The sequence below is a fragment of the Mandrillus leucophaeus genome, unplaced genomic scaffold, assembly GCF_000951045.1.
Source record: "Mandrillus leucophaeus isolate KB7577 unplaced genomic scaffold, Mleu.le_1.0 Scaffold280, whole genome shotgun sequence".
In the NCBI taxonomy this organism is placed as follows: domain Eukaryota; kingdom Metazoa; phylum Chordata; class Mammalia; order Primates; family Cercopithecidae; genus Mandrillus; species Mandrillus leucophaeus.
Window position 1 is genome coordinate 984,753 of NW_012102921.1, and position 15,830 is coordinate 1,000,582.

Here is a 15,830-nt window from a genome sequence, read left to right on the forward strand (position 1 = left end):
GCTGGGGTGGGGTAGCCAGGTAGGGAATCTGGGCCAAGTCAGCCAGCAGAGTGACCTTTGGGGCGCAGGACCCCAAAGGCAGGGAGCTGAGCACTGAGGCAGAGACAGGCCACTTTGGGGCCAACAGCAGGGCTGGGAGCCAGCACTGGGTTCCCCTGGGGATGCTCAGCGCGGGGGCCAAGCCTTGCTCTCAAGCTGTTCCCTGCCATTGTCTCTGGCAGGCCCTGAACACTGCATGGAGGGCTTCCTGGAGAAGGCATGCAGGAGTGAGCCAGTTGGGTGCAGCAGGATGGGCATGTGGAGGGGTCCACTTCCCAGGATCCTTTAAGGAAGGCCAATCCCTGCCAGCACACGGCATAGCTCAGCCCTCCCCCGGCCCCCAAGCGCGTCACTCACTGTCTTTGTCTGTAGGTGGCTGCAGGGAGTAGAGGGCGCCCTGGGGACTGTTTGGTGAGGGGCCTGGGCTGCCTGCTGGGCCGGGTGGTCCTGGGGGGCCGGGGCGCCCCATCTCTCCAGGAAGCCCCTGGGGCCCTGGAGGCCCCAGGAGCCCTGCAATGAGGAAAAGAACAGTCACTGTGGTGGCTGGAGCCTGGTGGGTGGCTGCGACATTACAAATGGGGAAACTGAGGCCCTGAAAGAAACAAGGTTGGTCAGGGACACACAGCCAGTCAGTGGTGGCCTCCAATCCACAGTCTTCCTTGGGGGTGTCCTGGGGTGTAATTGAAATGGGCTCCCCTTCCCAGCCCAGTCCAGAGGGGATACTTAGGAGCAGCTGGGGAGGTTGAGCGGGGCAGGGACAGTGAAATCAGCAAAGGCGGTGGCCAGAAGCCCATTGGTCCCTCCCAGGGACCTCAGCCCTGTGGCAGGGACACCAAGTGTAAGCCACCATCCTAGGCTGGCCCTGTACCTGCTGAACCAGGGGTCCTTCCCCCGCAGGACCCAGGAGGAGTCGAGAGGGTGGTCTCTGGAGGTGTTTAAATGGCTGAGAACAGCTCCTGGCCCCTGACAGCCTCGACACTCATGCCTGTACCCGAAGCCCCCTGAAGACCCTGTTTTGGCCAGGCAGTGTGGCTCACCCCTGTAATCTCAGCACTTTGGGAGGCTGAGGCAGGCAGATCACCTGTGGTCAGGAGTTCAAGACCTGCCTGGTCAACATGGTGAAACCCTGTATCTACTAAAAACACAAAAATTAGCCGTGGCAGGCACCTGTAATCTTAGTTACTCAGTAGGTTGAGGCAGGAAAGTTGCTTGAACCCGGGAGGTGGAGGTGGCAGTGAGCCGAGATCGCACCACTGCGCTCCAGTCTGGGCAACATAGCGCAAGACTCTGTCTCAAAAAAAAAAAAAGTGCCAAGTGCAGTGGTGGCTCACGCCTGTAATCCCAGCACTTTGGGAAGCCAAGGCGGCTGGATCACCTGAGGTCAGGAGTTCGAGACCAGCCTGACCAACATGGTGAAATCCCATCTCTACTGAAAATATAAAACTAGCTGGGCGTGTTGGTGGGTGCCTGTAGTCCCAGCTACTCAGGAGGCTGAGGCAGGAGAATTGCTTGAACCCGGGAGGCGGAGGTGGCAATGAGCAAAGATGGCATCACTGCACTCCAACCTGGACGACAGAGTGAGACTCCCTCTCAAAAAAATAAAAAAAAAAAGACCCTGTTTTTCTTGTACCCAGCAAGATCAGGGCTGTGGGTGCATGTGACACCTCGCCTGTTCCGGTAGGGGAGAGAGCCCAGCCCCTTCCGCAGGTTGACAACATCACATATGTGGGGGGTTTTCATACCAGGGGGCCCTGCTGGGCCCTTCTCTCCTGTCTGGCCTCGGTCACCTTTGGACCCAGGGGGGCCTGCAGGCCCTGGTGGTCCTGTCTGCCCTGGGGGCCCTGGGGAGAGAAGGAGATACAGCATCAGAACACAGTGGACCCCCAGCCTCCAGTGGCTCCAGGCTTGGCTCCCTGGGCCATTGGCCCACCTTCCCCCAGGAGCCCCACCTGCCTGGAACTCCCCAAACAGGCAAAGTCACTCACATCACCTTGGAGTTGTTGTTTATTATAATTCACAAACTAGTTTTGCACTTAGGAACATCTATGATTCCAAGAACTGCTTTCGTTCCCATTTTCAATGTGGGGAAACTGAGGCTCAGGAAGGTTGTCGCTTCCCCAAGGTCACACAGCCAGGCCGCAGCTGAAGTTGCTTAGCTCCAGGTCCCTCTCTTACACCCTACTGTCTCCCTGCTTAGGGTCAAGAACCGGGCTTGTGGCAAAGTGCTCCCCAATACGCGGCCTCCGAGGAGGCCCCAGGAGGATCTTCCCAGCTACAGGTCTCCAAGCCCCAAGGGTGGACAAGGAGATGGAGAGGTAAGGCCTGCTGTGTGGCCAGGGGACAGTCCTTTCTCCCTCTGGCCCAGAGAGGTTGCTCAAAAGTGTGTGCTCAGCACTTTGGGAGGCTGAGGCAGGAAGATCACTTGAGCCCAAGGAGTTTGAGACCAGCCTGGGCCACTTAGTGAGACCCCATCTCTACAAAAGATGCAAAAGTTAGCAGGGTGTAGTGGTGCATGCCTGTGGCCCCAGCTACTGGCGAGGGTGAGGTGGGAGGATGGCTTGAGCCCAGGACGTCTGAGCTGCAGTGAGCTATGATCACACCACTGCACCCCAGAGTGGCATACAGAGCTAGACCGTGTCTCAGACAAAAAAAAAAAAAAAAAAGTTTCCTGATCTGATGAAGGGACCTGCGCGGAGTCTTAGGGCCCTTTGCACTCCGCTGCATGGGACTGTGGTATGGTGGGGAGGGCCTGGCTGAGGGCTGCTGGCCTCGGAAGAGCCCCACCTGCTCTCTGGGATCCAGGTTGGCTGCAGATGTCACCATGGGTAGGGTGTGTGCGCCACCTGGTGGCCATTCTTGAAACTGCATTTCCCTGGTTGGGAAGATCTCGCCAGGCATCCCCTTTTGAGGGGCCTGGGTCCCCGGTGGGATGGGAAGCCCCCTCATCCTCCATCCCCGAAGAAAGATTTGAAGAATGTGGGCATGGGATAACGCTCTGGGTGTGAGACTTTAGGGACAGCAGCTCCGGGGTGGGCCAGCGGACCAGAGCGAGAGGTTCCCCTTCCCATAGCAGACCTGAGCTCGGCCCTCCTCCCACAGCCTTCAGTCCCTTTCAAAGAGTGCCTTCAGTCCCCTTCCCCAGCCTTGGGACTGGCCACTGGAGGCCACCTCTGTCATGCATCTCTCCTCCCTGCTCTGCCCCTGCTCCCCAACCCAGCATTAGAATGGACACACAGAACAGAGGGGAGGGGAGAGCGCCCACTCCAAAGGGCTCTAAGGGCAGAGAATCACGGAGGCAAAATGCCCCTGGCTTGCTGGGTGACCCCAGGGGTGTCACTTAACTTCTCTGAGTCTCAGGTGTCTCCCCTGTAACCTCAAAGCTTCCAAGCTTTGTGTGAAGATTAAGAATGGTATCTGTAGGCTGGGCGCGCTAGCTCACACCGGTAATCCCAGCACTTTGGAGGCTGAGGCGGGTGGATCACTTGAGGTCAGGAGTTCAAGGCCAGCTGGCCAACATGGTGAAACCCTGTCTCTACTAAAAAATACAGAAATTAGGCTGGCTGTGCTGGCTCACACCTGTAATCTCAGCACTTTGGGAGGCCAAGGCGGGCAGATCATTTGAGGTCAGGAGTTCGAGACCAGCCTGGCCAACATGGAAAAACCCATCTCTACTAAAAATGCAAAAATTAGCTGGGCTTGGTGGTGCGTGCCTGTAATCCCACTTATTCGGGAGGCTGAGGCAGGAGAATCACTGGAGCCCAGGAGGCAGAGGTTGCGGTGAGCTGACATCATGACACGGCACTCCAGCCTGGGTGACAGAGAAAGACTCCATTTCAAAAAAAAAAAAAATTATATCTGCATTTCATATCAGATATGAAAATATTTAATAATTGGCACAGTGCAGATCCTGACCACTCATGGTAAACCCCAGCCTTCAACTCCTGGATTCAGCCTTACAGAGCCACTACGCCTGGCCAGATCGTCTACTTTTTAAGAAAAATTAGAAATCCTGGCTTTTAGGTAAAATCCCCCAGTTTTCAACTGTTAGCTTAATTTTTCAAAATGCCAGGTGGCATGTCTGATCCAGAGAGCCTAGTGTGTGGCCTCTCCAGGGAGACCCTGGGATGCCGTGCCTAAGGCCCCTTCGGCTGCCCCAGCCTGTCCTCTCTGCAGCCCTCACTCACCGGCTGGGCCCGTGGGCCTTCTCTGTCGTGGCCCCGGGTGAGCGAGAGGGATGGCGTCGGGGAAGAAGTCCTCGTTCCAGGGGGGAGGGGTGATCTGGGGAGCCGGCAGGTCGTTGTCGGGGCTCGAGGGCCGTTCTGCTGCTTCTAGCAGGAGGACCTGGGCCAAAGGAGACAGAGAATCAGGTCCCAGTCAGGCCAGGGCAGGGACACGTGTGTGCACCCCATGAGACCTGCAGCTGTCCATGCTGCGTGTGCCTCGTCATGCTTCTTAGTGGGAGCACCTCACCCATAGCCGGGGTTCCCTCCATCCCAGCCCTCTCCTCCTTCTCACATTAAGAAAGTCTTCCTGGACCCTCAGGTTCAAGCAGTGCCTTTCGGACACCGTCAAAGTCCCTGTGCTGGCCGGGAGCGGTGGCTCATGCCTGTAATCCCAGCACTTTGAGAGGCTGAGGCTGGAGGATCACTTGAGGCCAGGAGTTTGAGAACAGCCTGGACAACACAGTGAGACCACCATCTCTGCAAAAAATAAAAAAAATTAGCTGGGCGAGGTGGCACAGCCCTGCAGTCCCAGTTACTCAGGAGGTTGAGCCCAGGAGTTCAAGGCTACAGTGAGTTACGATTGTGCCACTGCGTTCTAGCCTGGGCAACACATCGAGACCCCATCTACAAAAAAAGAGAGAGAGAGAAAACACATACACACACACACATACACAGAGAGACAGAGAGAAAAGGAAGGGAAGAAAGGGAGGGAGGAGAGAGGAAGGGTGAGTATTAATACGCCCCTTGTGGCACATGACCTGTAGAAGGTTTTCCAGAAAAACGAGAGTGGCCACGATTGCTTGGGACCAGCCTGCAGTGTGGCCCCATCTCTCTCCGCTTGAGGGAGGCAGGAGTCAAAGGTGGCTGAGACCCAGAGCCTGGGACCAGGAGACTTTCTCCTTCCTTTAAAGACCTGAGAGACAGGACTCAGAAGCCCCATGAGTCCCTGCTGCTCCCAAAGAGGGCGGCAGGAGGCGCTGTGTGCCAGAAATAGGCTCAGGGTGGGCGGAGATCCCTGCTGGGAACCTGGGTGGGCCCCGGGGCCCAGAGGCGTGAGGGACCTGCTGGGCTGAGCTGAGGGTCCATGGTGCACAGGCAGATGGTCTCCCTGAGTCGCCCCCTCACCAGTTCTGCAGTGCCCCTGGGCCTGGGGGACAGTCCTGGGATCCCTGGGGACAAAGTGGCCTGCTCGGGGCGCCTCCCCAGCAGGTGCATCTCCAGGGTGCACTCAGCGGCTGCTCAGGGCTCTGACCCTGCGCCCAGGGTTCTGGCTGGGCCCCCTGGGCTCAGGCCCTGCTGTGGGCTGCAGAACGGGCTCTCCCTCCACCCCACTATGGGACACAGCCCTCTGATGGCCTGGATGTCTGGCCTAGGGCCCCTTGGCCCCCAGGGCCAATTCTTTCAGCCATTCCCCTCTCTGGTCCTTAGAAGGGTCCGTGAAACTGGGAGGGTCACTGTGGAGATATCACAAATGAGATGGAAACAGAGGCTCAGAGACTGCAAGTGACTTGCCCGAAATCACCCAGCAAATGGGCGGTGAGGCCGGGGTCCCAAGCAGTACCTCATCCACCAAACCACAGTTCATCCTCCCAACAGCTCTGCCTCAACCCTGGCCGAACTTGGTGGAGTCACAGAGAGCTGGGGCGGCTGGCTCAGATCACACAGCAGTGAAGGGTGGACCCCAGTCTCCTGAATCTCTGGAAGGAGGAAAGGGTTCCGATTCCTGCCCTAGCTGCTGGCATCCCTGGAGAAGCTGACGGGCCACAGCCAAGGTTAGGGGCTCTGGGGAGGAGCAAGGAGACGGTGGCTGTCAGGCCACGTGATGGAAGGGGCCTGGGACAACCAGCGCAGGGGATTTGGAGACGCGTCAGGCCCTGGTGCTCCCGGGGCTGGGGGCAGGAGGTGGGGGAAGGCTGGAGTGTGTCTCCGTTTCAGGCCTGGCTGCTGGGAATAGTAGAAATGCCCCCAGTCGAACAAGGGCATGGGAGAGGGGCAGGCTTGGGAGTGAAAGTGGTAAGTTGGGGTGGGGTGGCTTGCAGTATCCCAGGGGGACCTCAGATAGTCATAGTTAACAGGGGGCGGTCCCAAGGACCGGGAGGTGGAGGTAAGGGACCATGAGAGGAGGCGGGGATGGTGGGGGGAGGCTAGGGCGGAGCCTGGAGAGATCTGGGGAGGGATCCCGCCTTGGGCTCCTGCTGGCATCCCCTAGCGTTCCCCATTCTGGGCAAAGCTCTGGCTTCCCCTGAAGTGACCCGCCAGCCAGTACAAAAGACCTAGCTCACTCCTTCATGAGGCACCTCCCACCGGGACACCCCTGCCCACAGAGCCTGCAGACCGGGACAGAGGGGCCCTGGTTGGAATCTGCCCTGGCCAGTGTCTCAGCCCTCCTGGCCTGGCTGTGGCTGACCTGGAGAAATTGATCCTATTACTGCCCAGGCATGAGCTCACCTGGGCGGGCAGCTGTGGGCGTGGGGACCCAGCCCAAGAAAACCAGGCCACGGCCTTCGGGGGCAGTGGCCCTGATGATGTCATTGCGGCCTGGCAGACTGGCCGGGGCACTGCCCTCTCCACACCAGAGACTGCTGGGACTCTGAGGCTTCCGTGACTCGCGTGTACTGTTTGCGGTCCATGAGGTCAGAGAGTAAAGCCCGGGGCAGGAGAGGGGAGGGCAGGCAGGATTCTTCCCCGGTGCCCTGCTGGCCTTCTGCCCGCCAGCCCGTCCCAGGAACAGAGGGTGGCAGAAATCCTGGACCAGCTCCTAGGTCTGCACCAGTGGGAGAGCAAATGGAGTGGACTCTGCATGTTGCCTGGCCCCTGCTGCCCCTTCTTCCCTTGCTCCAGAACTCCCTCTTGTGCCTCTGTGTATGTGGCCCAGGAAAGGAATCAGGACTGATCTGAACCGGGCCGAGCAATCCCTTTCTGCTTGGCCAGGTACTCAGTTTCCCAGCTCCCTTGCAACCAGGAGGTGGTCACTTCACCCAGCACAGGCTCATGAAACATAAGGAGTCTGTTTGGGAGCTTCACCTTACCCTCCACTTCCTGCCTTTACATACAAGGTGAGGATGTGATGCCTGGAGCTGCAGCAGCCACTTTGTAATCATGAGGCATCAACCAATGCAGACAAAAGCCAACTCACTAAGAAGTCAGCGAACAGCCTGGCTTCCTTGGACACCAAACCAATCCTGAGACCACCTCTACTCCTGGACTTCTTGTTGAATAAACAATAAATGTCCTTATGGAATAAGCTACCACTGGCCAGGTTTCTCTCATCTGCCTCCTTCCTGACATACCAAAGCAGACTTCTTGTCTAAGGGAGCAGAAGCCCAAGTGTCCAGGCTCTGGGTTGCTGCTGTTTTATGCTGTTTTATGCTGCTGTTTATGCATCTGATTTCTGCCTCCCTGTCTGGGATCTGCCTGCCTGGCTCCTGTCCTGGCTCTGCCTTCACCCTGGGATCCCAGCCTCTGCCCTGGCTGACCCCTAGTCTCTGATTTGAGCTGAAAACACAGCTCTGTGTCCTGGCTCCTGCAGACTCACCTGACCTTCGCATGGCCTCTAGTGCCGCTGGGCTGTCTTGGCAACTAGCCCAGCTGGTGTTCCCTTCCCCTCTCCAGGCCGCTGCCTCTGGGGCCCTCTGATCTGGGCCTTCAAAGCTCCCTATGGGGCTGGGCACAGTGGTTCACGCCTGTAATCCCGACACTGGGAGGCCGAGGCGGGCAGATCGCTTGAGGTCAGGAGTTTGAGACCAGCCTGGCCAACATAGTGAAACCCTATCTCTACTAAAAATACAAAAATTAGCCGGATGCAGTGGGGGACACCTGTGATCCCAACTACTCAGGAGGCTGAGGCGGGAGAATCACTTGAACCTGGCCCAGGAGGCGGAGGTTGTAGTGAGCTGAGATCACGCCACTGCACCCCAGCCTGGGTGATAGTGCGAGCGAGACCTTGTCTGAAAAAAATAAAAAGAAAAATAAAACCTCCTAGAGGCCCTCTCAACACAGGTGGGCATGGAGTGGGCAGGTGGGCGGCCAGAAAGTGCTCCAGACAAGATGCAGGACCTAAGAGAGGAATCTCCCAGCCCCTACCTAGAAATGCAGACAACTGTCAAAAGGAGGGGGGCTGCAAAGCTCCCCCGTTTCTGCACACCCCAGGCCCAAGCTGTCTCCCCCAGCTCCCCACTCAAGAGCTGCCTGAGCTTCCCTACTCCGGACCAGCCTCAAAATGAAGCAACTCCAATTTCCATTTTCCAGGCCATCCGACTGAGATCCAGAGGGAAGGGCTGGCCAAGGTGGAGTGGAGGAAGGGTGGGAATCCTGGCCTGGGCTCCTGCCACGCACTGCTGTCCCTCCCTCCAGCCCTTGAGGCGCACAGAGAGGACACAGCCGTCTCGCTCAGCGTCACAGGGCAAGCCCTGCCCCGGGCCTGCTGCTGGAGGCCATGGAGCTGGGGCCCTTGGTGGAGAGGGTGTCAGGGCCGGGAAGGCCACAGGGAGGAATTGCTCATGATGGGAGGGCGTGGGCCTGGTGGGTGGGGGACAGCTGGCAATGCGCCCCCGCTCCCCTAGAGCTGCGACTTTTAACACCCACAATACCGGGCTGAGGCCAGGGCCGCTGCTCTGCGCCAAACCACACAGAGGCTTCCGGGACTAGGAAAATGTCCATCAGGTTGGGCATGGCTCGGGGACCCCGCCTTTTCTAAAATCTCAGATGCCAGAAGCGCACCCCTCAGCATTTTCCCCTGCACCCGTTCTAGAGGTCCTGGCCCAGCTCAGTCCATGTGGAAACAGTTGCTCCCTGGAACCCTCCACTCCTGTCTCCCAAGAGTTAAGACTCCAAGGAGAGCAGACGGGTCTCTCTCATCCCAGGCCTGGGCTGCTGGGAGACCCTGCCCACCTACGGAAGGGCCGGAGGACAAGGGAGGCCGCGAATGCATGCCTTGGGGTCCCCCGGCATTGCTTGGCACAGATGTCTCCCACACACCTGTGTCTGTATCTGTAAGGCGGGAACAGTAACGTGGCTGACGTAGGTGACAGCACTAATCCCTGACTCCTGGTCAGCATTAGACCATTTCCAAAGCCAGTTCCCACTGCCATCTCCCTGGAGACTCTCGACTGCCCTCCCGGGCTGATGCTTTGATCCATTCTACAGATGAGGGGCGGGGGGGCTGTGAGAGAGTCACCCAGCTGGCGGACGGCGGTCCCACACATGTCTGACTCCAAGCCATGCTCACCTGCAACCCCCAGGGCAGAAGTCAGGGCCAAGGGTAATGTGGAGTTGTCAAGGGCTGTGCGTGTTAATGTGTGCACATCTGTGTCATGTGTGTGCATGCGTGTGTATATGTATGTGTGACCATGTGCATGCATGCTGTGTGTGCGCGTATGCCTGAGTATCTGTGCATGTGACCATGGGTATTACATATGTGTGTCCCTGTTTTTGTGTGAATGCGTGTGTATGTGTGCACATGTGCAAATGTGTGTGTCTGTATGTATATATATATGTGTGTCTCCACATGCGCACAGATGTGTGTGCACGGGTGTCTATGTGTGTGCATGTGCGTGCACATGTATGATGTGTGTGTATGTGTGCTCTTCCAGGTGGAGGCACGGCTGACCCTGGCCCTGCTCTCTTCGAGGGGCTCTTGCTGCCTGGGGCTCCAGCCCCACACTCTCAGGTCCCTGGTCCTCACCCTGCCTCCCTGCCACGTGGCCCTGCTCACACACTCTCTCTGGGCGATGCCACGTGCTCCGGTCGCCACAGTTCTGCTCCGGAGAGAGCTCTGCCTCTGGCTCAGGTGATTCCAGCCTCCTGGTGCTGGCTCTCCCCTGGGGGGCCAGGAAATGTAGCAGACCCTGCTGTCCCAAGAGGCTTTGTAGATATTTGGAGGCTGCCTCATCCCTCCAGACCTGTCCTCCCCGAGGCCAAGCCCCTCTGGCTAAACACCAGAGCCTGCTTACCAAGCCCTCTGGGTGAGAACGGGGCTTGTCCCCATCGGGGCAGACACTGTTGACGCCCCATGCACACCCCTCAGCCCCACCTGGCTTTGGCTTCGGCCTGTGGCCATCTGCAACTCTGCCAAGGGCTTTCTCCAGCCACAGGAGCTTGCACAAGCTGACTGAGACAGGAAGTACCCTCGGGGAAGTGTCACCCGGTGAGGGGCAGGAGAGATGTCTGGTTTCATCGCACTAAAGTGGGCGGGCCCTGAAGTGTGCGCAAAACCACCACCTCCCAGAGGGAGTGTGAGATGGAGCCCAGGTGCTCCCACAGGTCACCTACCCATGAACACACCTGTACTGGGCATACCCTTCCCTGCCTCTCTCCCTGCCCAGTGCTGCCTGGGGTCACTGCCAGGTAAATGACTTGTCCTTTATGGATTCCTTCTCCTCTGGGCTGACTCCACTGAGGGAGTCCTCTTCCTATAGACTGGGCTGAAAGCTGGTCACTTCCCAGCAGTTCCTCCTCCACAGTCTTTTCCCATCGGTTGCTCTGTGCCCAGCCCCATTCTGGAGGTGGGAAAAGTGGCCCTGGAGGGACAGAGACTCCCTCCTCTTTCCACTGTCTTCTGGGTGTCCAATCTCCCAGCCCCCAGGTCCCGGGAGCTCAGCACCATTCTGCCCTGCCCACAACCAGCCTGCTGCCTGGGACCTCCCGGCCCAAGAAGGCCACACAGAGCCACCAAGGCCTGAACAGTACGCAGTACCTGGGACCGGCTGTCCAAGCCTGCTGGGAAACCTGGGGCTGGGAATTCCACAGCCACACCCAGTGATTGCCCGACTCCTCTCCCCACCACCCCAGGTCCCCAGGCATCTCCCCAGGCCCAGACTCCCCAGCCCGACTGACCTTGGCCTCCAGTGTGGTCAGTCGCTCACTCATGTCACTGAGCCGGGTGCAGTTCATGCATTCTGAAAGAGAAGAGGAACTAATATGAAAGCAGACTGTAGACCCTAGGAAGAGAGCAGCCCAGTCACCAGGATAGCCTCTGGGCAGGCGGGCAAGTAGAAACATCTCCAGTCATTTTGCCTGGAAAACTCCTATTCATCCTTCAAAGCCTCACCCTCAGAGACCCCTCCTCCATGCAGCATGCTGGACCACTGAGCCCCCCTTCTGAGCACGCACAGTACACTGTACTGTCTGTTTATTCAGACAAGGTGATGCCGTGAGCTGGTGAGCACCATGAAGGCAGGGGTCTTTTTCTATTTTGTTCACCCATGAATCTCAGTGCCTGGCACAAAGCAGGGACTCAAAAAATATCTGACAATTGATGAACAGATAATGAGGTGGGCCCCTGACTTTGAGAACCAGAGTTGGGCTAATAGACACAGACTGGGAAAGGGATGCCAAAGCCAGTCCAGTCGGTGGGGCGGGGGGGGAGGGCAATCAAGGAGGATGTCCTGGAGGCAGTGGCATCAAAGATGAGACCTGAGGAATGCACAATAGCTGGCCAGGTTCAGCAGAGAGAAGAGTAAATGCATTCTAAAAGAAAAAGAAATGCATTCTGAAAGAGTGCATTTTCCGAGGCGAGAGGAGAGTGAGAACAGGGCAGGTTGGCCAACTCGGAACACATTTGGGGGCCGCCAAGGCTGGAAAGGTCAAGGAACTCTAACACCAGGGGCCCGGGAAGGGCTGTGGCAGTGTCCGTAGGTCACTGGAGGGTCTTAGGAGGGTGAAATTCAAGGTCAGATTTGCATTTGCAGATGCTCGCTCTGGCAGCAGAGCGTGCAGTGGGTGGAAGTGGGAGGGACTGGAGCCCGGAAGGCCAATTAGGAGCCTACTGATGCTGACCCCGCCCACGCACACATCTCTCTGGGCTGTAATTATCTTTTAATGTCTGTCTCCCTGGAGGCCCGAGACCTGGAGCTCTTTAATGACGAAATAGACGGTTCAAAGCTGTTCTAAAGAGCTTTTATTGCTCTAGAAGTCAGGGGATGCCTAAAGTCTCTCTTTCCTCAGCTCAGTTCAAAGCCTGACCCTGCACGATCCGCATCCCTTGTTAAACAGACGCCTAAGAGGTATTTGGGTAACTGAATAGCTCCCACTCGGCGCGCTGCAGCTGACCATGGTGCTGCTTGGGAGTGGTGAGAGCTGCAGCTCATGCGTACAGTCCACGGCCCCCCAACACTGTCAGCCTCCCCCTTGTTCTTGGACATATCCCTGTCTTTGTTACCGAATGCAAACCACCTTGAAATGTTCCCCGTCCTTTAAAAAAAAAAAAAAAAGGCAATTCCTCTGCAACAGATGTTTGGGGAGAAACCACGGGGGATGGGGAGAGTCTTAGGACCCTGGTAATAGGTGATTGAGGCTGTACCCTCAGGGTGCTCAGTCTAGGGTCAAGAGGGGACAACACCCTACTCTCTGCTCCCCAGTGACACGTGGCCTAGCAGAGGGCCCCTCTCCCTGCTTCCCTCCCTTCTACCCCTGGCTGGCCCAAGTCAGTGATTTATAAGCATTTGTTAAGGAAGAGAACTCTTTCTCCTCCATAAAACCTTGTCAGTACCTCTGATGCATAAAACAGATTAAAGACTGAGGTATAAACACTGAACATTCAAACAACTAGAAGAATATGTACAGTTTTCTGACTCTGGGACCAGACAGGACTTCACCAAAGACACACGATAAAGGGATGTGGCTTTCTGGTTAAACATGGTGGATTGAACACAGGTTCCCTTCTGTTTTCTCTCAGGAAAGGGCTGATAAAGAAATAAAAAGGTAGGCCGGGCGTGGTGGCTCACGCCTGTAATCCCAGCACTTTGGGAGGCCGAGACAGGCAAGGTCAGGAGATCAAGACCATCCTGGCTAACATGGTGAAACCCCGTCTCTACTAAAAAATACAAAAAATTAGCCGGGCGTGGTGGCGGGCGCCTGTAGTCCCAGCTAATCGGGAGGCTGAGGCAGGAGAATGGCGTGAACCCGGGAGGCGGAGCTTGCAGTGAGCCGAGACCGTGCCACTGCACTCCAGTCTGAGCAACACAGCGAGACTCTGTCTCAAAAAAACAAAAAACAAACAAACAAAAAAAACAAGAAATAAAAAAGGTATAAAAACCACAAAGCAAAGGGAAAGGCGGAGGGACCTCCTGGCAGATGAACAATGCAAATACTATTTTGCAAGCTGCATGCAGCCAGGTGCGCCAGCCAGCCTTGCAAACCCAAGGTAGGGATGGAAACTGGGAGCCACTGGCTCTCCTGGGGCTCAAGATGTCCCAGATGGGGCAGGGGAGGGAGTCCTCCCTGGAAACAGGGACCCGCCGAAGAGGAAAGATCCACTGACACTGACATTTGGGGACGTCCCTGATGAAATGGCGGAGTCCCTAAAAGACCAGCCTCTGTGAAGTTCCCAGTCAACAAGGCCCTGGCGTCCAGGGTGCTTTCAGTGCCTGCTTTTTTTTTTTTTTTTTTAAACAGAGTCTCACTCTGTCACCCAGGCTGCAGTACAGTGACGCAAACTTGCTCACTGCAGCCTCCACCTCCCAGGTTCGAGTGATTCTCCTGCCTCAGCCTCTCGGGTAGCTGGGACTACAGGCATGCACCACCACACCCGGCTAGTTTTGTATTTTTAGTAGAGATGGGGTTTTACCATGTTGGCCAGGCTGGTCTTGAACTTCTGACCTCAAGGGATCCACCCACCTCAGCCTCCCAAAGTGCTGGGATTACAGGTGAGAGGCACCGTGCCCAGCCTAGTGCCATCCTCTTAAACTTACACAACCAATGATTCCTGCAGAGCTAAAAGAAGTCCTTAATGGGAAAGGCAGAGATCAAAACGAACAGGGTTCCATTTGTTCACCTATCTACCCACCCACCCAGCCACCCATCCTACACCTCATGCTACCCCCGCCCTGAACACCCCCATCTACCCACCTATACATTCACCCTGCTCCCCATCTGTCCACCTCCTCTCCTCTACCTCCAATCATCTCTCATCCACCCAAAGGCTCTGCGAATGTTCCTGTGACTGGATGACACTGTGTCAACAGTCTAATACTGGTGAGGAGAGGGGCGGGGCTGCACAGACCCGAACACCTGCCTTCAGGGGTTGTCTACTTGAAAGCAGAGATCCATGACCCCTCTCTACTAGCTGTGTCCTGTGGGTTGACCAGGATCACTTGGAAAAAGCAAGATGGAACCTAAGTGTCCATCAGTGATGGATTGGATAAAGAAAACAAGGTACATATACACCGTGGAATATTACACAACCATGAAAAGGAATGAAATCATGTCCTTTGCAGCAACATGGATGCAACTGGATGTTGTCATTCTGACTGAACAAACTCAGAAGCAGAAGATCAAATACTGCATGTTCTCACTTATAAGTAGGAGCTGAACAAGGGGTATACATGGACATAAAGATGGGGTATGAGGATTGAAAAGTTATCTATCTGGTACAGTGCTCAACATTTGGGTAATGAGGCCGGGCACGGTGGCTCACGCCTGTAATCTCAGCACTTTGGGAGGCCGAGGTGAGAGGATCACCTGAGGTCAGGAGTTCAAGATCAGCCTGACCAACATGGTGAAACCCCGTCTCTACTAAAAATACAAATATTAGCCAGGCGTGGTGGCAGATGCCTAAAATCCCAACTACTCAGGAGGTTGAGGCATGAGGATCGCTTGAATCCGGGAGGCAGAGGTTGCGGTGAGCCAAGATCGAGCCATTGCACTCCAGCCTGGCCAACAGAGCAAAACTCTGTCTCGAAAACAAAAAACCAAAAACATTTGGGTGATGGGTACACTAGAGGTCCAATCCCTACTGTTATGCATGTAACAAACAAGCACATGTAATCCCCTGAATCTAACATAAAGTAATTTTCTTTTGAGACAGAGTCTTGCTCTATTGCCTGGGCTGGAGTGCAGTGGTGCAATCTTGTCTCACTGAAACCTCTGCCACCTGGGTTCAAGCGATTCTTCTGCCTCAGCCTCCCAAGTAGCTGGGACTACAGTCATGTGCCACCATGCCTGGCTAATTTTTGTATTTTTAGTAGAAACAGGGTTTTGCCATGTTGACCAGGCTGGTCTCAAACTCCTGACCTCAAGTGATCCACCCAGCTCAGCCTCCCAAAGAGCTGAGATGACAGGCATGAGCCACAGCATCTAGTCTTAAAACAAAATAACATATTTTAAAAAGAAAAGAAGGATGGGTGTGGTGGCTCATGCCTGGAATCCTCGTACTTTGGGAGGTTGAGATGGGTGGATGGCTTGAGCCCAGGAGTTCGAGATCAGTCTGGTTAACATAGTGAGACCCTATCTGTACAAAAAAATACAAAAATTAGCCAGGCATGGTGGTGCGTGCCTGTAGTCTCAGCTACTTGGGAGGCTGAGGCAGGAGGATTGCTTGAGTCCAGGAGGCCGAGAGCAGCCTGGGCAACATGGTGAAACCCCTTCTCTACAAAAAAATACAAAAATTAGCAGGGATTGTGGCATGTCCCTGTAGTCCCAGCTACTTAGGAGGCTGAGGCAGGAGGATCACCTGAGTCCAGAAGGTTGAGGCTGCAGTGAACCATGTTGGTGCCACTGCACAACAGTCTGGGCAAGAGCAAGACCCTGTCAGAGACGGGAGGGGAAGGGAGAAGAGGGGAGGGGAGGGGG

At 56.0% G+C, this 15,830-nt stretch overlaps 1 protein-coding gene across 1 annotated transcript in view; it reads right to left on the bottom strand.

Moving 5' to 3' along the window:
- Positions 1-15,830, bottom strand: part of COL26A1 (collagen, type XXVI, alpha 1) — a 179,930-nt gene that overhangs the window by 13,311 nt on the left and 150,789 nt on the right. The window contains exons 6-9 of the mRNA XM_011985214.1: positions 11,097-11,158; positions 4,224-4,380; positions 1,782-1,880; positions 397-549 (exon numbers count right to left, since the gene is read on the bottom strand). Coding sequence (XP_011840604.1) covers positions 397-549; positions 1,782-1,880; positions 4,224-4,380; positions 11,097-11,158 — 471 coding nt within the window. The remainder of the gene's footprint in view (positions 1-396; positions 550-1,781; positions 1,881-4,223; positions 4,381-11,096; positions 11,159-15,830) is intronic.